The sequence below is a fragment of the Sinohyriopsis cumingii genome, chromosome 3, assembly GCF_028554795.1.
Source record: "Sinohyriopsis cumingii isolate HCF-2022 chromosome 3, ASM2855479v2, whole genome shotgun sequence".
NCBI classification, from domain to species: domain Eukaryota; kingdom Metazoa; phylum Mollusca; class Bivalvia; order Unionida; family Unionidae; genus Sinohyriopsis; species Sinohyriopsis cumingii.
In genome coordinates, this window is record NC_142963.1 from 62,320,188 (window position 1) to 62,343,838 (window position 23,651).

Below are 23,651 nucleotides of genomic sequence, written 5' to 3' on the forward strand. Positions count from 1 at the left end.
GTGATGTCTAGCAGAGGGTCATCATGCTGCAGACATGTAGCATGATGTCCCACCCAGTCACATTACACTGACACCAGGCTGACCAGTCCTAACACTAACCTCTTAATGTTGGGCGCCAAGCGAGGCAGCTGTTAGTACCTTTTTTGTAAGTCTTTGGTATGACCAGGCTGGGGATGAAACCCGTGACCTCTCGCATCCGAGGCGGACACTCTAACTACACGGCCACCAGAGCGGTCCTAATTTCTTGGTTGTTGCATCCCTATACATGTAACTAAATTAGGTCAGTTGATGTACTTCTCACAGATATGTGCTTTTTTTGTTAAATTAAATTTTTTATTTTATTACTCATCTGACACATCATATCACAAACATGTTTATTTATGATATGGCTAGGTAGAAATTTAAAACAGTTCAAAGAAAACGAGATTATGCATGTGCATGTTTACCTGTGGCACATGGTATCTTCCAAAACCCACTAACCCTGTATTGAAAATGGACTCTTCCAAAATACCAGGACCAGCATGACAGATTACATGTACAAAGATCACTCTTTCAGGATATACTGAACATGTAATGATTCAGCAGGACTGGTTAATACAAATGGCGTTGAACTTTAGTGTGTGAAACAAATTCAGTTATTTTATTTATATTTTGAGATGCTCACATGAAAATTCACCTAACCTAAAGATGTAGCATGGGTAGACACATTCTGATGCCACTGATGTCCCTGGGCAACCAGCTTTGATCAAACTTCAAAGCCCTGGTCAAATTCTGATTGGTGCTTTTTGAGATATTATTTGTTGGGTTTTTTTCTACCTTTGGTAATGGCAACCACATCTGGTGGTGAATCAGCATAATTTGTATAACTGTAAACGACCTTGATGCCACAATACATTTGATCAAATTTGGTAGAATTCTGCAGATTAGAGATTTTTTTGTTTATAATTATGGCAGTTACCTGTTTGCAGATTGGCATCAGCTGTACAAATCCATACAAAGCCCCTTATGCCAATATGCTTTCTGACAAATTTGTTCAAATTCTGTTCAGTGGTTTTTCTGTTTTTGGTAATGGCAGTCATATCTGATGATGGACTGGCATTATTTGCACAAATATGAAAGCCCTCAGTGCCAGGATGCTTTCTTTAAAATTAGGTCAAATTCTTTTGAGTGTTTTTGAGAAGATTTATATGTTTTTGTATTTAATAATAGTAGCCATATTTGAAGGAGGATGTGCAAAAAAACCTTGTTGTCAGGATACATTCAATCAAATTTAGTCATTTTCTGTACAGCTGCTTTTGACTTTTAGCTGTTTTATTCTTGCTATATTTAGTAATGGCCACCATAATTAATGTCAGATTCCCATCATTTGCACAAAAAGCTCTTTATGACAATATGCTTGCTATCTAATTTGGTCAAATTCTGTAGAGTTGTTTTTCAGAAAATGTTTAATGGTGGCCATATTTGATGGCAGATCAGCAATGTTTCCATATATTTGAAAACCTTTAAGGCCTGGAAAACTTCTCTTCAAATTCATCTGAATCCTGTTGAGTGGTTTTTGAGAAGTCACTTAAAATAAATACTACCTTTAGTAACAGCAGACATACTGGATGGTAAATAGGTATCATTTGTATAAATTTGAGAGAGACCAAAACCACAATGCCACTTGTAAATTTTGGTTGAATTCTATTCAGCTATTTTGGAAAAGAAAATTAACTGCTGATAGATAACACACGGATGCACAACTGAGAGAGGATCATACTATCTCACTCTGCCTTAGACCAGGTGAATTAAAAAGCTGACAATTTTAAAATCTGCTTCAGAAGTTATTATCAATGTCCAACAATGGAAGTCAGATTCTGGGTGGAAATCACAGGTTTTTAGTAAACTTGGAGTGACCATTATTATTACAAGTATAGTTCAGATGTCCGTAATTACCTCGAGTAGCCTTTAGAACTGAAGTCTCACATGAAATACACAGTCTAATCTTCAAACACTTATTTATTCACAATACAGTTAACCCATTGAGGGTAACCTATCACAACATACAATGTATGGTCATTATTATGGAAAGCAAGTTTTTTATAGTAAATTATGTTCTCCTAAAATACTTACCTGACCACATTAATGCTGGGAATATTAGCCCTACTACCTACCGAATTCAGTCCCTCCAATGACAAAAATTCATAATAATGCTACCAGGAAAGTTTTTTTAAATGAAATGAGCCTTAGTGAGGTCCTGGCTAAAGGATCAAACTTGTTTGAATTCAGCCAAGTTAGTGGGAAACAAGCTGAGTGACTTGGCCTATGTAAGTCAAAGTTGGACAACAAATTGGAGATGTCTTAGTCATGACCAAGATCTTCCCTGCTATGGGTGACTGAAATAGAATGGTAGCCCATAACTGTAATCGGAGACAACTTTTTCTCTTCAAACAGCCAAAGAAAAAAGTCAGCTACTTAACCCTTTACCTCATGCAAGCGTCTTTGGACGCCTCTACACCATTCGCATGGAGGTGCCTTTTGACGCCTCTACTCAAGTTGCATGCAAGCGCCTTTTGACGTCGGCTGTAAACAGCCATTTTAAGCCAGTTTTCGTAGCGCCACTTTTGGGGAAAAACCTCTATTAGACACTACATTCATTTCTGCGAATGACAATTATGTCAGATCACGTGGTCATTGTTTATGTATTGGTCGATATCTGCTATTTAAAGTAACTGGGTCGTAATCTCCACTCTCCAAAATGGCAGTCGTGGATTTAATTCAGTACTTACAAAGTTTTCACGATTAGAATCACAACTATGAAAGATTCAATAACCTAGGTAAAGGCTCTGATATTTATGTAGGCAGCAATTAGTTTTTATAAATTATCAAATTCAGATGACTTAGTGATGTACATGCAGATGAAAAACTTTTAAATTTTGAGGTTGAGAATTGGCAGCTACGGTTGGTCACGTGGCCTCACTGACATGACGGTGAATGAGCTCTCTCAAGATTTTAAAGCACATAACAAATTCTTCCGTGAAAAATAATTACACAGCTATAACAATCGGACTTTACTCTTAAATTTTTCCACACATAATAGATGTGTACCAAAAATGTAAAATGGTTCAAATTGCTGTTAAATGTAACATACACTACATTGCTTAACAGTTAACAGGCAGGCCTATGTGTATGGAGTCGAATAGGTAACAGGTGTTCTATTTATAGCACGCTGCACTGGGTAACTTTGCTCTATGAGGTAAAGGGTTAACACATTATCATGTAACATGTGGAAGAAAGAAATACTGCTTTTTTTAATACTCCATGCAAGTATATTCATTACCTGTATCGCTTAGCTGTCTTGACAAGATGATAAGTGTCTGTTCCATCAACAGTTGTGGTAATGTCATCTGTACAAAAATATTATATAGATAAGCTTTTTTTAAATAAAAAAATTATAATTTATTATTTATTACTAGTATGTTTATATTAAACACCTGAAAAGAATATCTCCAGAATCAGAATAATTACATACATATCTTCCTGATTATAACACTGTCCATGGTGCCATAGCAACATTATGGTGAGCCTAATATTGAGACCACCTTATAATGAAGTTATTAATACATACAAGTTAAATACCACTTTATAAAATTCTATACCTGTCTATACCTGCCTTAGAACAGGAACTGAAGGGCCTTGTAGTGAGCGAATAATATACCTGAAATCTGATTTTTGTACATGTACTAATTTATTTATGCATCTACAAATAATTTTAAATAAAAAGTTAAATCACAATTTTCAGCTGATTTTTTAAGCACATGTATATGAGAAATTTTACTGTCTCTACTTGCTTACAAGTCGAGTCCAACTGCAAACTGCATAATGCTCCAGCAGAGTTGGGTCTATGCCTTATTTTAGGAGTAATCTGTATAGCAAACTTAATGGGTACAATTACAGATAACACATTACTGGTAACCAATTTCCTCAATGACTCTAGACAATGATCTAAAGAGGATCAAAATAAAAGTATCTTGTTTATTAAGATTTTAATGTTTACATCTTAAAAATTGGACACTTATGAATTCTTTGTTGAATAATTAAGGTGTTATAGATGAACAAAGTAATGGCATCTTATGGAACAAGAATATATAATAATCATATCTAATTTCATTATTGCATGGAATAACAGACAGATACATAGATATATATACAAGGGGTGAAACAAATCATTGATATATCAATGCATCGATACTTCTGCTGTAACGATACACATACTGATGCAAGAGACAGAGAATCAATACAAAACGATACATACCATGTGCAAGTTATTTTAGTCTTCAGCAGTCACGAATAATTATTAGTTTGCCATGTTATTCTGTAACATTATAATTCATATGAAACAACATTTGCAGTCACAGGCACTCATTTGTATTAGCAAAAATGAAAAAGACCACTGAGAATACTCTATCACCATCTACATATTAACAAAAAGTGACATGGTTCATAATCTTCCATCCACATTTCATGCTAATTATCTTAACCCAGAAGTATGTTCAGCATATACTTCCAAATATATACTTGTATAATGAAGTACTTGACGCATCATTTAATAACCACATTTATTTGAAGTTTCTGCAATGAATTGTATCTTGTCTACTTTGGTCAATTTGAAAGCTACACCACTGGTGTGCTTCATGGTGAAATATGTTACACTGAATTTTCATTGGAGGTTATTGCTTTTTCTGGTTCAGGTTAATAAATAACCACCAAAATTAATGTAGCTTATTTCTTCTATGACAAATGTGAAGTATTGGCAAAGCAACAGGGAGACTTTGTGCAAAAGTAATTAAGTGATATGTAAAGTACTTAAAGAGAGATGCAATTGCGTGAATCGTGCAAAATTTGTACCAATTCACACACTTGGAGAACAGTGATGTGCAAGAACTTGTGCAAATTAGTTGAAAATGTGCTCAATGAAGTAGTATAATTTTTATTTAACCATTCTAGATGTGACATCTTTTTTTTCGGGTAGGCAACTGTTTATGTATCCGGGTTCTTCAAGCATTACATGAATGGTTCTAAACTAAGTCTGACTGGCATACTGTGATCTGGAATAAGCATTATGGCATAGTTTGAACCATTCATGAAGGAAGCTTTACATATGCATGTTTAAAATACGGACTACATAAAAAATCAGAATGTCTGATTCACCACATGGTTCATTATGATTTCAATCGGAAAATAATGGCTGATGATAGTGATGATGACAATAATTTTAAAAGTTATGAAGTGTATTGGATTACTGGAGCTGGGAAAGAGTTAATGGAGATACCAGTGAGTGATTTTAAGCCCGAAAATAGTGTTATACACAAGTCAGATATACATGATGGATGAACAAAAATAGACCACATGATGGTCAATCTTGCTTTCAGTGGTATTTCTAAATTAAGTGTAGAAAGGGCAGAATACTGAGCCTAGCTAAAATACAGACGAGTTTAAAATATAATGCAATTTTCTTTTTCTTTTAATCAATCATTTTTGCCGTGCAGATCATATACTACAAAACCATATATCCATATCAGGATTAAGATAAACTGAGCAAATAAGGGTAAAAAGAGGACATTAAGAAATAAATTAAGAAGATATTTATTTTAATACCTCTGAACAAGCAGACTATGGCAATGATGGACTAAAAACCTTAAAGCATTATGGAACACTGGCATAGTAGTAAGTAAACTACTGATTCAACAAAGGAGATCTATGTTAGTGAAAAATCCTATTTTGAAGGAGATGTATCCAAAAGACAATATCTGTGAGCCAAGGAAAATTGTACATAACAGTCATAAAGGCCAGTTACCCAACATATTCACAATGACAAAGCTATGTATATACCCCATCAGAAGGAAGCACAGAACAATATTCATACACAGATAAGGAACAGAGTATGCTCAGAAATAATTAACAGATTAATGCTTATATAACTTGAGGTTACATCATTTAAAGATATTAATTTTAGTAGAGCTCTAAGAAAGTGTAGTAGGAAGAGAGAGATCGATATTAAAGTTTAGGTAACTATGGCCAAATTTGTGGAATCTCTCTTTTTATGAAGAAATGTTTAACCAGTAAATGAAGGTGCCAATGGAACAAATTATATTACAAAGAATCAGCAATGGAGCAGATTGCAAACTGCTCAAGTGTAAGTTTAAACAAAATATTATAGAATAGGACTGGGTTTTGTCAACAGTTTTCCTTCTTCACTAACAAATACAAGGACCTGTGGTCACAGCAGTCTTTTGCTTCTGCAGGAAGTACAGTGTAATAGATTTTGTTGATATTCATCTTCATTCCCATGCCTGGATTTGTTCTAGATGAGATTTTCTTTGCATGAGGAAATTGCATTATTTCTTCTGTTTTGAAGACAACATCATAATAACTTCCAAGTTTAAGTGAGACATGAAACTAGTAATAAGATGTTTTCAAAGCATTCATGCCGTGCAAAACAAAGGGCCTGTTGGCCAAAGTGAGTTAAATCGAGCCACCATTAAATGGCTTAAAACGCTGAATAAAGCTTACTGACAACCAACAGGTAGACTGTTTGAAAGTCTTTTTGCTATCTTCTCATTGATGAGAATTGCATACAAAAATAAGATAGCTATATGTCTATCTGTAATCTGCATACTGGAAATACAACCACTGTGTCAACATGCATAAAAGGGCACCACTTATCTTTCAAAGATAGAAAGACCATCAAGTTCATATGTGTATTGATATGTATTGTATCACAGACCATGTATCATAAATCATATTGATACATGGCACAGATGTATCATTTCACCCCTAATATATACAGATATATTTCTAAGTATATCTCAAATTCCATTTAAAATTATCCACAATCATATCAACAGCATGCCACATTTGGATGTTCAATGCAGGCTCAACTACAAAAATAATCCAATCTATCACTTTTCATTCTATCATGATTTTTAGCTCATGATACTGATCCTGCCCTGCTAGTGCAATAGTAATTCTGTATCTATGAAGTTTATCCTTGACATGTATTAAGCACAGATACATAGGCAAGCTTACCTCCATGCACACAGTAATCACAATCATATTTGTCCAGGGTCTCAATAGTTGTCACATAGGGAGCATTTTCAACAATCTAGAGATTATAAAATAGAGATAAATTGTTAGGAAATGCATTAAAACAAGAGCCCCTTGAAGGGACTGATGCTCTACAGGGTGAAAGGAATTTCCAGGAATTCAAGATAAAACCATTTATTCCTTTTAACCATCAGTTGTTAAAACTATCTCTGATATTCTTCAGCAGTAAAAAGATTTTGAAATGTGCATCAGTCTCAAGGTGATAAGATATAGATATTTTTACAAGATAAGCTTACAAAATACAAAAAACTGAGATGAACTGCACACTTATCAGGATTTTCACCAGTCTATTAATGAAAAGCATGCATCTCTCACCAAAATCATGTGATGATGAAAATGGCATTAAAATATGAAAACAATCCATTAAAAACTGAAAAACAAGAAATACAAATATCCATTACTGTTTTAAGCTAAAGAAGGGATCAAACTATCAAAAACAAAAAGTATGAGTCTTGCTTTGGAAATAGTTATTTCTTGTGTCCTAAGACTTGTTTGCACATAAAAACATTTTCAGTGTCCCAACATTAACAGACTCAAAAAATGCCATATGTCACACAGCAGTGACTAGCCCTTGTTCATTTACCATGTCAATAAACTGTTATAAACTACTGTGATTGTTTTCAATTATTTATTTAGCATATGCATATTTTCTGATTATTCCAACAAGAAATAAAATGAAGGCCACTTAGACTTTACCGGGAGACCTGCAATATAGTGACGAGTACTTACTCAGTACATTTTGTGATATCTTTGTTTATATATATAAACAAATTTTTTAACAAAATCTCATTCTTCTAGATTGCATTTTAGCTATACATCCATTGACGTTTCATCCAATTAAGATTTACTGTTTTTCAGTGATATAAGCAATCCTACAAAGTGATTTAATCTATGTGAAAGGACACACATTCAATGCTTATTTAAAAATATCTAAGGTACATAACTAGTATTTATTCACTGAAGAATGACTATAATATTGGCTAAATTTCAGACTGCTAAAATCATCGTCAATCAATTGTAGTCTTTGTTTTTATTCAAGTTTTGATTTTGGCATGCTGGTTGTTTAGACAGATTTTTATTATTATTACTACTTGATTTGTCCTTTGTTTTCTGACAGAAACCAAAGCCTGTTATTTGTTTAAACCCTGAAACTTGGAAAAAGAGGGACTTTTGTCCGAAGGCAATGCCAGTTCTACCACATTAATTCTTTTATTGCTTTTGACTGCATAATCGTCTTTTAGTACATAGTATTAGCACAATTACTGTAGCTGAGAAAACATGTACTTATCCAAAGTTTGCTAACGTCAAAGGAAAATACCACTGCATTATTCCTAAAAAAAAATTTCATTGCATAATTTCTGTGACTTCAATATTGTATTGTATTTTTGAGTCATTATTAAAGTTGATGACATTGGTTAAAAATCATTTATGTACTTCATTCAGTGCAATCAAAAATCTTCAATGTCCATGCAGTAATGCCATGATGTTGTTTAATACTGATACCACATTTTAACAAGTTAGGTATTTAAACTTTCATGTCAGAAAATTTAATTACTTGTGACTTTTGACAATATTAATGACAGTATAATGCATAAAGAGAAAGTCGTAAACTAGAGCAAACAAGGGAAATGTTACTGTTAAAAAGGTTACACATTGTGCTAATGCTCAATACTTGTCATTTCTTGATGAAATTAAAAGTATCTGAAATAGGTAGAAATGATAAGAAAACAGGAAAACTTAATATATGTATTTTTAACTTTCCCAAATTTGTAAAAAATAAATTTATAACATTTCCAATACAATGACTGTGTCCCATAACAACCACAAAAGTCTTTTTTTCAAAAATTAAAAATATTATGTTTTGGTTAAAAAAAAGTTATGTGATCAGCTGTAAAAACCTAAATATTTCTATGGTGTCCCAAACTTATAGCACATGAAAAAATGGCTACAATTTCCTGATCCAACTTGTATAAGTCAAAAATTAATTAAAGGTGCCCCAAGACTTCCTGTCATTATAGTAGTACCAATGAGAAATGTGACAGAATGTGGATCAAAGTCTTGCTTTGAAGATATGATGTTAATGGAAGCATTTTATTGCTACAAAGCTATATTATCACCAATGTAAACCTCAATCTAAAGCAGTAAAACCACATTAATGTTTTCATATCCTCATATGCATACAGGTTATGAATACATTAACTTGTTCTGGGTGCTTAAATCATTGCAATTTTCATAGCATAAGGACATCAGATTTCATGACACCTGATGGGTCAAGCATGATCTGATAACCTTCAGCAAACCAATCAATATATGATACATGCACCTATCAGCCACAAGGTAAGTAGCCTTACCTGGAGTACAATCATTATAATCTAACACAATACTGTTATCCTCTAAATCTATTAGGAGTTCAATCATTATAATCTAACACAATACTGATATCCTCTAAATCTACTAGGAGTTCAATCATTATAATCAAACACAATACTGATATCCTCTAAATCTACTAGGAGTTCAATCATTATAATCTAACACAATACTGATATCCTCTAAATCTATTAGGAGTTCAATCATTATAATCAAACACAATACTGATATCCTCTAAATCTACTAGGAGTTCAATCATTATAATCAAACACAATACTGATATCCTCTAAATCTACTAGGAGTTCAATCATTATAATCAAACACAATACTGATATCCTCTAAATCTACTAGGAGTTCAATCATTATAATCTAACACAATACTGATATCCTCTAAATCTATTAGGAGTACAATCATTATAATCTAACACAATACTGATATCCTCTAAATCTATTAGGAGTACAATCATTATAATCAAACACAATACTGTTATCCTCTAAATCTATTAGGAGTTCAATCATTATAATCTAACACAATACTGATATCCTCTAAATCTATTAGGAGTTCAATCATTATAATCTAACACAATACTGATATCCTCTAAATCTATTAGGAGTTCAATCATTATAATCTAACACAATACTGATATCCTCTAAATCTACTAGGAGTTCAATCATTATAATCTAACACAATACTGATATCCTCTAAATCTACTAGGAGTTCAATCATTATAATCAAACACAATACTGATATCCTCTAAATCTACTAGGAGTTCAATCATTATAATCTAACACAATACTGATATCCTCTAAATCTACTAGGAGTTCAATCATTATAATCAAACACAATACTGATATCCTCTAAATCTACTAGGAGTTCAATCATTATAATCTAACACAATACTGATATCCTCTAAATCTATTAGGAGTTCAATCATTATAATCAAACACAATACTGATATCCTCTAAATCTACTAGGAGTTCAATCATTATAATCAAACACAATACTGATATCCTCTAAATCTACTAGGAGTTCAATCATTATAATCAAACACAATACTGATATCCTCTAAATCTACTAGGAGTTCAATCATTATAATCAAACACAATACTGATATCCTCTAAATCTATTAGGAGTACAATCATTATAATCTAACACAATACTGATATCCTCTAAATCTATTAGGAGTACAATCATTATAATCAAACACAATACTGTTATCCTCTAAATCTATTAGGAGTTCAATCATTATAATCTAACACAATACTGATATCCTCTAAATCTATTAGGAGTTCAATCATTATAATCTAACACAATACTGATATCCTCTAAATCTATTAGGAGTTCAATCATTATAATCTAACACAATACTGATATCCTCTAAATCTACTAGGAGTTCAATCATTATAATCTAACACAATACTGATATCCTCTAAATCTACTAGGAGTTCAATCATTATAATCAAACACAATACTGATATCCTCTAAATCTATTAGGAGTACAATCATTATAATCTAACACAATACTGATATCCTCTAAATCTATTAGGAGTACAATCATTATAATCAAACACAATACTGTTATCCTCTAAATCTATTAGGAGTTCAATCATTATAATCTAACACAATACTGATATCCTCTAAATCTACTAGGAGTTCAATCATTATAATCAAACACAATACTGATATCCTCTAAATCTACTAGGAGTTCAATCATTATAATCTAACACAATACTGATATCCTCTAAATCTACTAGGAGTTCAATCATTATAATCAAACACAATACTGATATCCTCTAAATCTACTAGGAGTTCAATCATTATAATCAAACACAATACTGATATCCTCTAAATCTACTAGGAGTTCAATCATTATAATCTAACACAATACTGATATCCTCCAAATCTGTGCTATCTTAATATAAATTTTTCCATAATCTTTTTTTGGGACAGTTGTAATATTTGATTCAGAGGTTGATTTTTAACAAATCCAAATTTAACACTTAAACTCTTTATTTTATACATTAAGGTAAGAAATCCTATTATTCTGTTGAAAGAAAATAAAAAGAGTTTAAGAATTTCTTAAATCTGACAACTTGAAAATTTTATTAGAATAAATGAGACTCAGCTTATAACTTCCAAAGGATATTTTTTACTACCACACTAAGTATCTGCTGAATGTCTGGTGCAAATTTTCAACAGCAAAAACAAAGATTGAAGATAATGACAAAATCTCAGTATAAGAAAGAAAATCTGAGATGACTGGTAGAACCTGGCAACTGCTTTTCTGATTTAACCAAGGCAAAGACAATGCACACAACTTACTTCATCCACCCATTTGATTGCTCTGACCATCCTATAACGTTCTTGTTCATTGAACACTGGTGGCCCCTTGTGCTTAGCGATCTCCTCTACAAGAATAAAACAATTTGAATTGACAGTCTGGTAAAAATTATATATTAAAAATTAAACTTCAAACATTGCAGAGGCATTTCCTTAAAAATTCAAAAAAGATAGTACAGGAGCGATGATACTTCAAAATGGATTATACAACATTAAATATTTGACATCTTCTTTGAATAGTATTCATTACAGCATGTTTCCTCACTTATGGGGCCACATCTTTCACAATAAAGAGGTGGGCATGTATAAGGGGTGGCCTTCTGAGAAAGGAACCTTAATCTCGGAAATCAACTGTGTGTGTATGTGTGCAATGTGTGCATACATACATACATACATCCATACATACATGCATGTATGAATACATACATACATACATACACACACACACACATACATAGATACATACATAATGAATAATTTCAGTAGGTGCAAAGCAAGTTGTACAATTACTTTTTAATCCATGCACACAAAAGATAACTTTTCATGACAACTTTTCATGACAATGTAACTTGTATCTATATAATTTATAACTGGTACAGCTTATTACTGGAATAATGTACACCATCAAATGATTGTAATGCTACTTTCCAGGTAATCAGGGGTGAATAAAATGTTTGATTTAAAATTCACTGAGTCATTTTATTGCATTGATCAAAAATCACTTCACATAAGGACAGAATGCATAAATGCAGAAATTCTGAACCATCAAGTCAATAAACTTTAAAAAGCTTAAATTTGTGCACCAATATTTTATACACCCTAGTAAAACTTGAAATACAACTTCCCAATAGCAATCCCCTCTGTAATCTATTATACTCAAAAAACTGTCCACATATTTTTATCTCAAGTGAACTATTTTTGAGATACCATATGTACTCACTTATAAGTCAAGTCCAACTGCAAACTACACAGACCCTGATATGTTGTCTCATAATGTGCCAGTAGATCAACGTCTGTGCTGTTGGTTAAGAGTAATCAGTAGAACAAACAACACAGACCCTGATCTGTTGTCTCGTAATGTGCCAGCAGATCAATGTCTGTGCTGTTGGTTAAGAGTAATCAGTAGAACAAACAACACAGACCCTGATCTGTTGTCTCGTAATGTGCCAGCAGATCAATGTCTGTGCTGTTGGTTAAGAGTAATCTTTAGAACAAAAAACATAGACCCTGATTGCTGGCACATTATGCAACAATAGATCATGATCTATGTTGTCTGCAGTTGGACTTTCTTCTAAGTCAGTATACACAGTAATAAAACCCCCATAAACTGACCATCTCAAGTGTCCATTCAGGATAATTTAGCAATATATAAATTTGAAAAATGTGATTAACAAACAGTGAGACAACAAAATTTATCACTAGATACCATTACTTACCATCGGAATGTACTCCAACAATTAGGTATTCTCCCATCTGTTTACCCTATTCAAAGTGAAAGAAAACAATCAATTAAATCTACTCAAACAACTCATTTAATCTCAAATCATTGATGAAGTGCACAATATAGTAGCGTATTATCTTCTATCAGGTCTAACTAAATTGTAATTTTCTCATCAAACATCCAAGCTAACACTTCTTTCCTAAATCAGATTTTCTGTTTTGGGTGTCTATAACATGGCAAGTGTTGCAAATGGGGGCTGAAATGAATACAGACTCTCAGTTAGAATTTAAGTTTTATTTACTACTAGCATTTTTGGAAAGCAGAGAAATAATCAATTTGCAAGATCCTATTTCACCTGGCAATTTTATTATTCTCAGTTTTGTTTTGTAACATATACTTTTTTTCAGGAGTCTGCAAAGCAATTACGACACCTTCTAACTGCTTCAAATATAATTTTTATCATTCTGAATATTATAAATCTTGTACAGTTGATATGTTTTTCTTGTTTATAACAGAAATATGACTGATACACGTGTTCAAGTTTGTGCTATGGGATCTTGCAAGTTCATGAACAAAGAAGTGCCTCAAGAACAAATTAGGAAAATCAATTAGAAGGATGATCAGCATGATGCAACATGTGACACAAAAAAACTGGGATCGGCCAATCTAACTAAATACTATCAATGCAAATCATCAGTGAAATAGTAACAGAGTTTGCTTAAATGAGCACACTATTGGATAAATATTCTTACTTGTGAAAAAATTCACTGGTTGTGAAAGATATACAGTGTGACCCCGGCATAACACAGTAGCTGGGAGCAATAGAACCCAACCGTGTTATACATCGAACTGTATTATAAGCAACCAGGTCAGTTAGCTGAAGAAAATGATGCATGTACCCAAAAAAATTTGCAGGGGGGGCTAGGTAATAAATGCAGGCACAAAAATACATGCTTTATTGGCACAGTTACCATCTTAAATCAATGCATATTAAATGAAAAATACACCTGTAGTGAAAACAGAGAAGGCATATATAATATTTTACTTTATTCTGAGAACCACTCATTGGTACTACATACAAGTGTATACTGTTTATATATACATGTCTAATGTATAGCATGAATAGTATCAACACCGTGTACTCACCCATGAATCTCTTCACATACATTGAATCCACAACTAATTCCATCAACAATATGCACACACAGCAAAAATATGTAAAATCTGAATATACTAGATCCTGGACAAAAGATGATGGGATTAAAAATATATATTTTGCCAAATATGGTTATAAAATGGTAAATACAGCACTTATTTTCCAACATTTTAACATCGTTTAAAAGAAAAAGAACAACAATTACAACAAGAAGAAGATTTAATTGCTGAATTGCTTAGAGAGATGCAAAGATCAGGTCCAAAAACCGGAAGTGGTTTAGGAACTTGTCCTGACAGTGTTCTTTCTGATGCTGAACGATTAGAAATTCTGATCGGAGGAAAGCAAGCAGGAAATAATTCTCCAGAAATTATTATTGAAATATCTGATAATTGCCAAAGATTATTTACAGGTGGCGTTATGGGTATTAATGTTGATCTATCTCTCATTAACGAAATTGCTGATGATTACTACAGCAATTGATACTTGTAATTAATCAACTTGTAATTTAATAAAATGATTGTACATAATGCTCAAAATGGACCTGTAATGGTCAGATAATAAATTCGCAATTATCAACGTACAAAGCGATTTACGGAGATGGACTTGGTGATGTTGTTTAAGGTTCATTTAATAGCTCCAAATGCAACACTGATTGCAAAACAATTAGGAATGAAAGCTATGTACGCCATTCACGAGAAAGGTATTAGTGCTGTTGGTAATGTTGCCGGTAAAGCATTTTCTACAATCAAAGAAAGATTAGCTTGATTAGTACAAAGAAAACCACAGCCAGTAAAATTACTCAGCATTGAAGTTATGCCTGCAAATATCAGTAAAATAATAAATATATAACTCAGAAAAAATATAACAGTAAGTTTAGTTGGTGGAAGTGGTCTTCATGTGAGACGATAATAATTATAATAAAATGTTCAAGCATATATCTGATCCAGCATTTGATATGGATGCACCAATTCTTACAGATGAATCTGTTCGTGATTATCAGTATTATTCTTATGACGCACAACAACCAAATCAGCGTGGATGAATTGAATTACAAGTTCAAGATAAAAGCAGATATTTCTTACCTGCTGAAGCGTTTATTGAAATAGAAGGCAAAATTATAAAAGAAGATATTACTGAATATGGAGTTAATGATAGTTTTAGTTTTGTTAACAATGGTATTATGGCGTTGTTTGACAGTGCTACGTACATGATTGACAGAAGAAATATTGAAACAATTCAAAAAGACGTTGCCACAACCAAATTAAATCTAGCAAGATATTCAGATGATTATACAAGATCAGCTGGCCCATCAATGATGCTTGTCAAGGATAATTCTGATCATCCTGATTATATAAATGTGACTATGAATGCAAATTGCATCAATGAACGCAAATTTCAACTTAGGATTCAATGTACGTTGATCAGTATTAAAAGGTGGAAATAGAAGATTTTCATGCACAATTCCACTGTCACATATCTTTAGATTTTGTAGAAATATTAGAAAAGTATCTTTGGGGCGAAACATACAGTTGTACTTGTAAGAAAAGCTACTGATCATAATGCAATCTGGCAATCTTTTGCTGATGCTGGTAAAGTATTACTGTGGATGCCAGTAATGACTCCATCGATTGCTGAAGAAAAATTAATTACTTTTATGAATTCAGGTGGAAAATTATTGTTATCGTAGTTGACAATGACCACAGATAGCATTCAAAGTACTGTTCATGGTTTATTTACATGGTATATTGCATCGCAACAAGGCATTTCTGCACCAAGACATATATTTATTGCTTTACAAAATGCTAATCGACTTAACTCACAAACACTATAATCATATGATATTTAATAAATTTAATGTTAGTGAAGTTTCCTTAATGATAAACAGGCATCAAGAACCATCTGAAGATATATTGTTAAATTTATATCTGAATCATGTAGCTCGTGCATATCATCGTTTAATGACATTTATGGTATGTGATCAAAATACAGATACTAGTTTGCAAATATCACAGAGTTAACAACACTGTATCCAAACTATTACTTTTTACTGGAACATATAGACTTATTTAAACAATCTGTTGTTAATATTCATTTTTGAGCTCATGTAAACCTAGATACTGGTGTTAATTACAGAGCAATTGCAATTATATTCAGCGATAAAGCAATGTTACTTGAAGGTACTGGTGGACGAATGAGTGCTACTGACGCTCCAGTAGAAAATAAGTAATTAAATCACGATATTTATGTCATATCATCATGTTAGTGTCAGTCTGAGTCCTGGTCAGATTAAAAAACTTCAATCAAAATCAGTAAAAAAAACTGTGGAATAAAAATATCACTAAAAAAAGATCAGATCACAGGTGGTCAAAATAAACTATCATTGTCAGACTTAATCTTTCTGCTGGTGCAGTTAAGGACTCAATTATAACGGGTGGTATATTTCCACTTCTTGCAGCTATACCAGCGTTAATAGCTGCTGCAGCCCCAGCTGTTGCAAAAGCAGCTGCACTTGGTGCTCTTGGACGTGCTGCTAGAATGGCATTAAAGAAAGCAACAGGACAAGGAATAAAAACTTCTAACAAAAAAGGGAAGGGGTCTAAGATTACCAGGAACCCCTCATTGGTAAGGAAAAGGTCTGAGACTTCCATGGACACTTTGCTGATTCTTCTGTCCAATTTCAATTTACTTGATGCTGCTAAAAAAATATATAAAATTTCAGGTGTTTTTATGTGTGACCAATTACCAAAACAACCAAACAATACTGAAACTGGTCTTATTAATCTTGATAAAAGTTCTGGTCCAGGTAATAATTGGGTGGCATACCCGATTGAGCAAAGTGGAATTATTTATTGCGATTCATATGCGTTGGCTCCACCAAATTTTAAAAAAAATTAAATAAACACAATAAAATCTCCAGTCTGGTATTCAACAGTACCAACACTGACAATAACAGATCTGCCAATATGCGTCCGTGAAGTAATTTCTGTACTCAATGCTATATCAAAATCTTCCGATGCACTCATAAAGTTGTGCATGAGTATACATGCAGATGCGTTGTTTTAAACAGATCTTAAAGTATAATAGTTGATATTTATGGAAGATATTTATGGAAGATCTTCTAAACAAAAACAAAAACCTGATGGAATAACCCATGAAAATATAAGTAAATATATTAGCGATGAAATATCTGAATTATTAAAGAGTATGAGAATCCAACATGCTACTACTGCGCTCTGTTCCAGCCATACTGATATATATTTCAGAAATTATTATAAAGTTACCTATGCTGGATTCTTACAAATGATCATTATAATAACCACGGCATGGATTTATTTTCCATTTTCCTGAACACACCATATTAAACGAATCATATATTGTATATAATTCTGCCTTTGACTAAGTCAGGTTTAAAATACATATATTTCTGTATAACAGACTGATCTAAAAATAACTACTGCATTACAAAGTGGGCGTTTGATTTTGTCAAGGGAAACAAAATTAGAAGCTGTAAATATCCTTCCACTAATCTGAACCATTACAAAATTATATTACTTAACTGATAACAATTATCACAAAGATGGTTAAATTATTGTACATTTGTATATAATTAGTTAATTAGACAAAAATATAATGCGGTCAATTATGCAGTAACAAGCAAGATAACTACTTAATTACTCTACCGGAGAGAGCTTAGCTTGACAGTTATCTCTCTTCAAAAATAATAAAATTATTTTTTTGTTTATCTTTTTTCAAAAACACATATTTGTATATCTTATCTGCGACATGTACTGAACAGGAGCAGATATAAAATATTTGCCAGCTGCATTCATTGACTGAAAAATTGTTTCTGTACTTACAGATTTAACCACCTTTTTTGCAACTGTTTGCTATCGGTATTACCAAATTTGCAATTCTGACTCTGTGTACTTACTCGTAAATTATTCAAGAAGTTACTAAGTTTTTGGCCATTAATATGATCAATCACAAGACTGTCTTTGATTACCCCACCCCCGAAAACATTCGTAGACAAACCTATGACAAAATTATATTTGTGCCCAGCAGTAAATTTGAGACAACCAGTATTAACAGCACTGACTTAGTTTTTTAGTCAACAGTGCCTGATTAAACCATCATGAAACGTCTCGTAATCCTTGATGATAGGATGTTTTACAAATTAATTTTGTTCCATTTTATAAAATAATATTATTTGTCAGAATGATTATTTTGAAAATCTGACGAGATAACCAGGAATGCTGACTGGTATTGACAAGCCGTATTATGAAAGAGCACATCCTGTAACTGCAGTTATTTATGCAAAATATCCACTGAATGATAAACCCAACATTCATGATCTAAAACTGATGAAGTTGTCAAGGCTAAATTGTGTAGCCGAATGAGTAACAGAAATTTTACAATTTCCACTCATGGAAATGTTCTTGTTGTTGTTGTTGTTGTTGTAGGGTTTAACGCCATTTTTCAGCACACGATAGGCTATACATGGCAGCCAGTATTAATGGTGGAGGAAGAACCCGGGAAAACCATGGAAAGAACCACTGATCCATGAGAAGCTACTGGTAAGCTTTCTCACATACCCACATTGGCTGATTCTGAGACTCGAACCCACGCAGACAGAGGTGAGATGACAGTGATCCGTAACGCACAGCGCTTTAGACCACTCTGCCACTTGGGGCCCCCTCACGGAAATGGTGTAATGGATAAAAGATGTAAAATAATAAATGATTGGGCAGAAATAGTTAAATATACTGGAGCATCTATCAAAGACATTGCTGAGCTAGGAAAGAAATTAAAATTTCCAATAATGGTAAAAACCGGAAAGATTTTGTATGAATCAAATTATAAATCGAAAGGAGGTTAGATTGAAATTATCGATCATAATGCGCATGCCTGGACTAATGCAGTAATAATATTTCCATGAAATCGAGTTGTTAAATTTTACCAAGGTGATATATTTGATTTTATGAAAGAAATAAGAACGATCCTGTATCAGTATGGTTATTTCAGAGTTCCAGTGATAGAAACTATGATCAGTTTGTACGACCTAATGGAGATATTTATCGCACAGAATCTCTCCACGAAGAAATGAAAGATATTGCATCAAAATACACCTGTGATGATGTCATGCATGAAAAGTTTCTCAATAATTGTTTTACATTATATATATTGTTTTACTTCCTGATAGTGTTACTGAGAGCGCATTATTTATGAAAAAAACTTTATGGACACTAGGATATGCAATGATGATTCATTCATCACAAGGATTAACCATCTCTGACACAAATGTTTGGATCGTTGATTGTATCGAAGGGTCAAACTTAGTTTATGTTGCAGTGTCTCAAGTCAGAAGAATATCTCTGCTGTGGAGGGTTATCATAAATTTTACACCTCAGGAAGAAGGCAATAACGATAATGATGTAGTAAGAAAAAAATAGTTATAAACAGTGTGAACAACAACAAAAAAACTTGACTATAATCTCAATATTGAATTTATCATGAAAAATAATCATTGTGCAAGCTGCAACATAGTAATGTTATGGCAGTATTGAAATAATAATCGAAGACAATTTATCTTAGACAGAATTAATAGTAATTTTTGACATTCACACGAAAATGTGATGCTGACCGGTTCTGAATGTAATTGACGTCAAGGTGCTAGTTCACAGAAGTGAATGTGGTGGTAATTGTCTTCAGAAATTGCTTATAATTGCTCGTGTGCAAATCCACGTTGAGGAGCAGTTGAATCTAATCTGTAGACTGCAGGTCTACGCATAGATCTTACCATGCTGGAAATTTAATGTGTCGCAATACTACAAATAGAACTAGCTGCGTTTTTTTTTACCATCTTCAAGTTCACCAGGTTCATTTAAATATATTACAGTCACATTAACTAGTTCTGGTTGTTTTGAAAAATCATGTCGTATTGGTATATGTTTTTCTTGTAATTGCATTAATGGGTTTCATAGAATGAGCAAGAGTAATTTCATTATTCAATGCAGCTATCACACTTCGTAATCTTGCAACCCATTTGCTAGATCTGATATCTTTCTGAATTATTTCCACTGCATATTGATATCCAAACAATTGCTCAGCAAGTGTTCAATTAAATTGTTCAACAATTGCCTGATCATGATGAATTGCAGTATGTCCTCGTCTAATTTTGACAAGTTTTTTCATCAGAGATGATACAGCACCAAGAAGTTCCTTGCCAGGATCAACTTGTAGTAACTGTGGCCATTGCAAGGGTCCTTGTTGATAAATTCATTCAAAACCAGATACAACTTCAGCTGCTGTTTTAGTTTATGGTGGTTCTGCTTCTTTATATCTACTTACAACATCAACGTGTATTTGTAGATACGTGATTGACGTCTACCATTTTAATAGTAGCATGTGGTAAAAATAAAATATCTGTTTGATGAACTTCATTAGGATTGCTGACATCAAAATGTGCATGCCATGCTGAATTTGTTCAGGTGGTGGTAGATTTGCCATATTGCCTGTCGTGCTAACCAATTTGCAGCAACAGAACATATAATATTTGCTGCATCAGCAAGTTTACTAATCGCTGCTCTACCTCTCTGATATCCTCTTGGGCTATAATAAATCAATTCCATTATTTTAATAATCAGTTGATTGTTGATTAATTACCGGCTCCTAATACATGCACTAGTTTACCTTTCATCGCAGATTTTACTAGGAAGCTAGCAAGTTTTTCTCTGAAAGATTTATTTTTCATGGAATTTAACAAATGAATCACCTTCACATCTGCAATATGTCATTGTTGTAAATCTTTACTTTTATAAGCTATATCATGAACGTGACATGCTTGATCAATTGCGTTTACTGGATACTCTCCAGGTCTTGGTTGATCTCACTTGTCAAGTCGGATATCAAGTTGGGTTCCAGGACCACAATAATTATATCCTGGAAGATGTTTTTCTCCTGGGTATTTAGCCCATGGAGCTCCTGGTAATTTTCCTAATGAAGTAGCAATATCACCACCTGTCTTCATAAGAGATTAAATAAATTGTACCACATTTCACACATTTACCTGTAAGTGCATGCTTTTTATTATTTATTATTGTTGATGTTAATCCACTTGTGGGGGTGGATGCTCTGCATGGAACACAATATAAATCCATATTATTTATTATATTTGTATAACATGGATGTCGTTGATTTCTCAACAACACGAAAGCAAGAGCCAGTAAAACATCATCCAGTGCTACCAAATTCTATCAGAGCAATTATCATAGATCCATCTGGGTCTGGTAAAACGCATTTATTACTTAATCTGATAATGAGATGGCTTAAGTGGGACAAGTTGCATTTATTAGCTCCATCAGCTGATGATCAACAATGATACGAGGTACTTAAAGATTTTTAATGAAAATGCAAAATTGTTGGACGAGGACAGCAATGATATTCTTGACTTTATCACCAATGTTGATGAAGCCTCATCTGTAGATGACCTTGATGGATTTATTAATAATCTCATATTATATGATGATGTAATGCTGGACAAACAATAAAATCAAGCTAGAATATCTTCTCGAGGCAGGCATAAAAAACACAGATTTATAACAATAAATTTACATGATCCTCGATCGCAATACCATATAGGTTTTGATAAAATATTTGGTTAAGAGACTGATATAATAATGATTTAATTACTCACACATTTACAGCAGCAGACAGGGTGCAACCACAAATGAGTGTCACAGTGGGTAAACAAAAACATTATACAAATTTTCTAAAACACAAACAAAAAAGATGGAGTAAAAAAAAAATTAAAAAATTAAAGAAACTCTTGGGTTTAGTTAGAGGCTTCGGTTTTGTGTTATCGATCTTTTATTTTCATTTTTTGTAGAAAGTGATATGATTTGGATTTTTTACGTAGCTTTAACAATTGTTCAGTCATATTGCTACGATGTCTGCAATATGGCAATTTATAGTGATGTCTAGCATTGAGGCATCATGCTGCAGACATGTAGCATGATGTCCCACCCAGTTACATTATTCTGACACCAGGCCAACCAGTCCTAACACTAACCTCTTAATGCTGAGCGCTAAGCAAGGCAGCTGTGTGTACCATTTTTGTAAGTCTTTGGTATGACTCTGTCGAGGATCAAACCCACAACCTCCCGTATCCGAGGCAGATGCTCTAACCATTAGGCCATAGGAGCAGTTTTGTAGAAAGCTTTATTTTTCAAAAATAGACCTTCCAGCAAGTGGTCTGTTCACTCTCTCTGCTGCTTGTTCGATGACAGGGATTACTACAGAAAATGTTAGTGTTCTGAAGGATTTAATTCTGAGTGAAAAGAGGAATTTAACTTACCGTCCACATACAAATGTCAGTCTATGTAAATATGTTAATTACTAGCGAGCAACCAAAAATCTGACTAAAAATAGATTATGAGATAATGCCTTGTCCAGTTGATCTTTGTGGAGTTTTATTAATGAATTGTTTATATAACTGGAAAATTTAGCACTTACTAAAAAATGCAAGAGCTTGAAATTTATACTCATATTTTCCACAATTAACTCGCATTTTGTGGATATTTAAGTGAAATGATTCATCATTGTTTCAGTGCATTGATACTTTTGCTGTACAATACACATATCAATACAGGTGGTAGAAATCAATACAAAACAATACTTATGGTATGCATGTTATTTTGATCTTCAGCAGTCATCAAAAAGTATTACTTATTTGTCTTGCTGCCTTGTTATTCTTTAAACTGAAAAGTCATCTAAGACTGCTGTTGCAGGCACATGCACCCATTTTTGTTAGTTAAAATGAAAAGGACATGACAACACTCACTCGCCATCAACAAATATCACCAAGTGACTTAGTTCACTATAGTGCCCCCCCCACCTCACTCCCCACCCTGCTGATTCTACGGTAATTATTTTATTGCAAGAGCTTGTTTGGCATAAAGTAGTCAGAGATTCCTCTGAACCTTGCCACCCCATTTTTGATATTTGGTCATTTATGATGAGGTGTATGGTCAGAGCCTATTGCCTTTCAAAAAGTTGGAATTTGCCCACACCATTCCCATTGGGTGCCTGCTTACTAGCCAGACTAGCAAACTTGAACACCCTTAAATTAGGCCTTATCTGCATAAAATTGATAGGAACACCATTTATCTTCTCAGAAATTGCGAGTAAAACATTCTTTATGT

At 33.1% G+C, this 23,651-nt stretch overlaps 1 protein-coding gene across 1 annotated transcript in view; it reads right to left on the minus strand.

Moving 5' to 3' along the window:
- LOC149802970 (ethanolamine-phosphate cytidylyltransferase-like) overlaps window positions 1–23,651 on the minus strand; it is a 77,844-nt gene that overhangs the window by 35,417 nt on the left and 18,776 nt on the right. Inside the window, exons 3-6 of the mRNA XM_089952510.1 lie at window positions 13,291–13,336; window positions 11,837–11,922; window positions 7,069–7,144; window positions 3,320–3,386 (exon numbers count right to left, since the gene is read on the minus strand). Of these exons, the coding sequence (XP_089808636.1) occupies window positions 3,320–3,386; window positions 7,069–7,144; window positions 11,837–11,922; window positions 13,291–13,336 (275 nt within the window). The remainder of the gene's footprint in view (window positions 1–3,319; window positions 3,387–7,068; window positions 7,145–11,836; window positions 11,923–13,290; window positions 13,337–23,651) is intronic.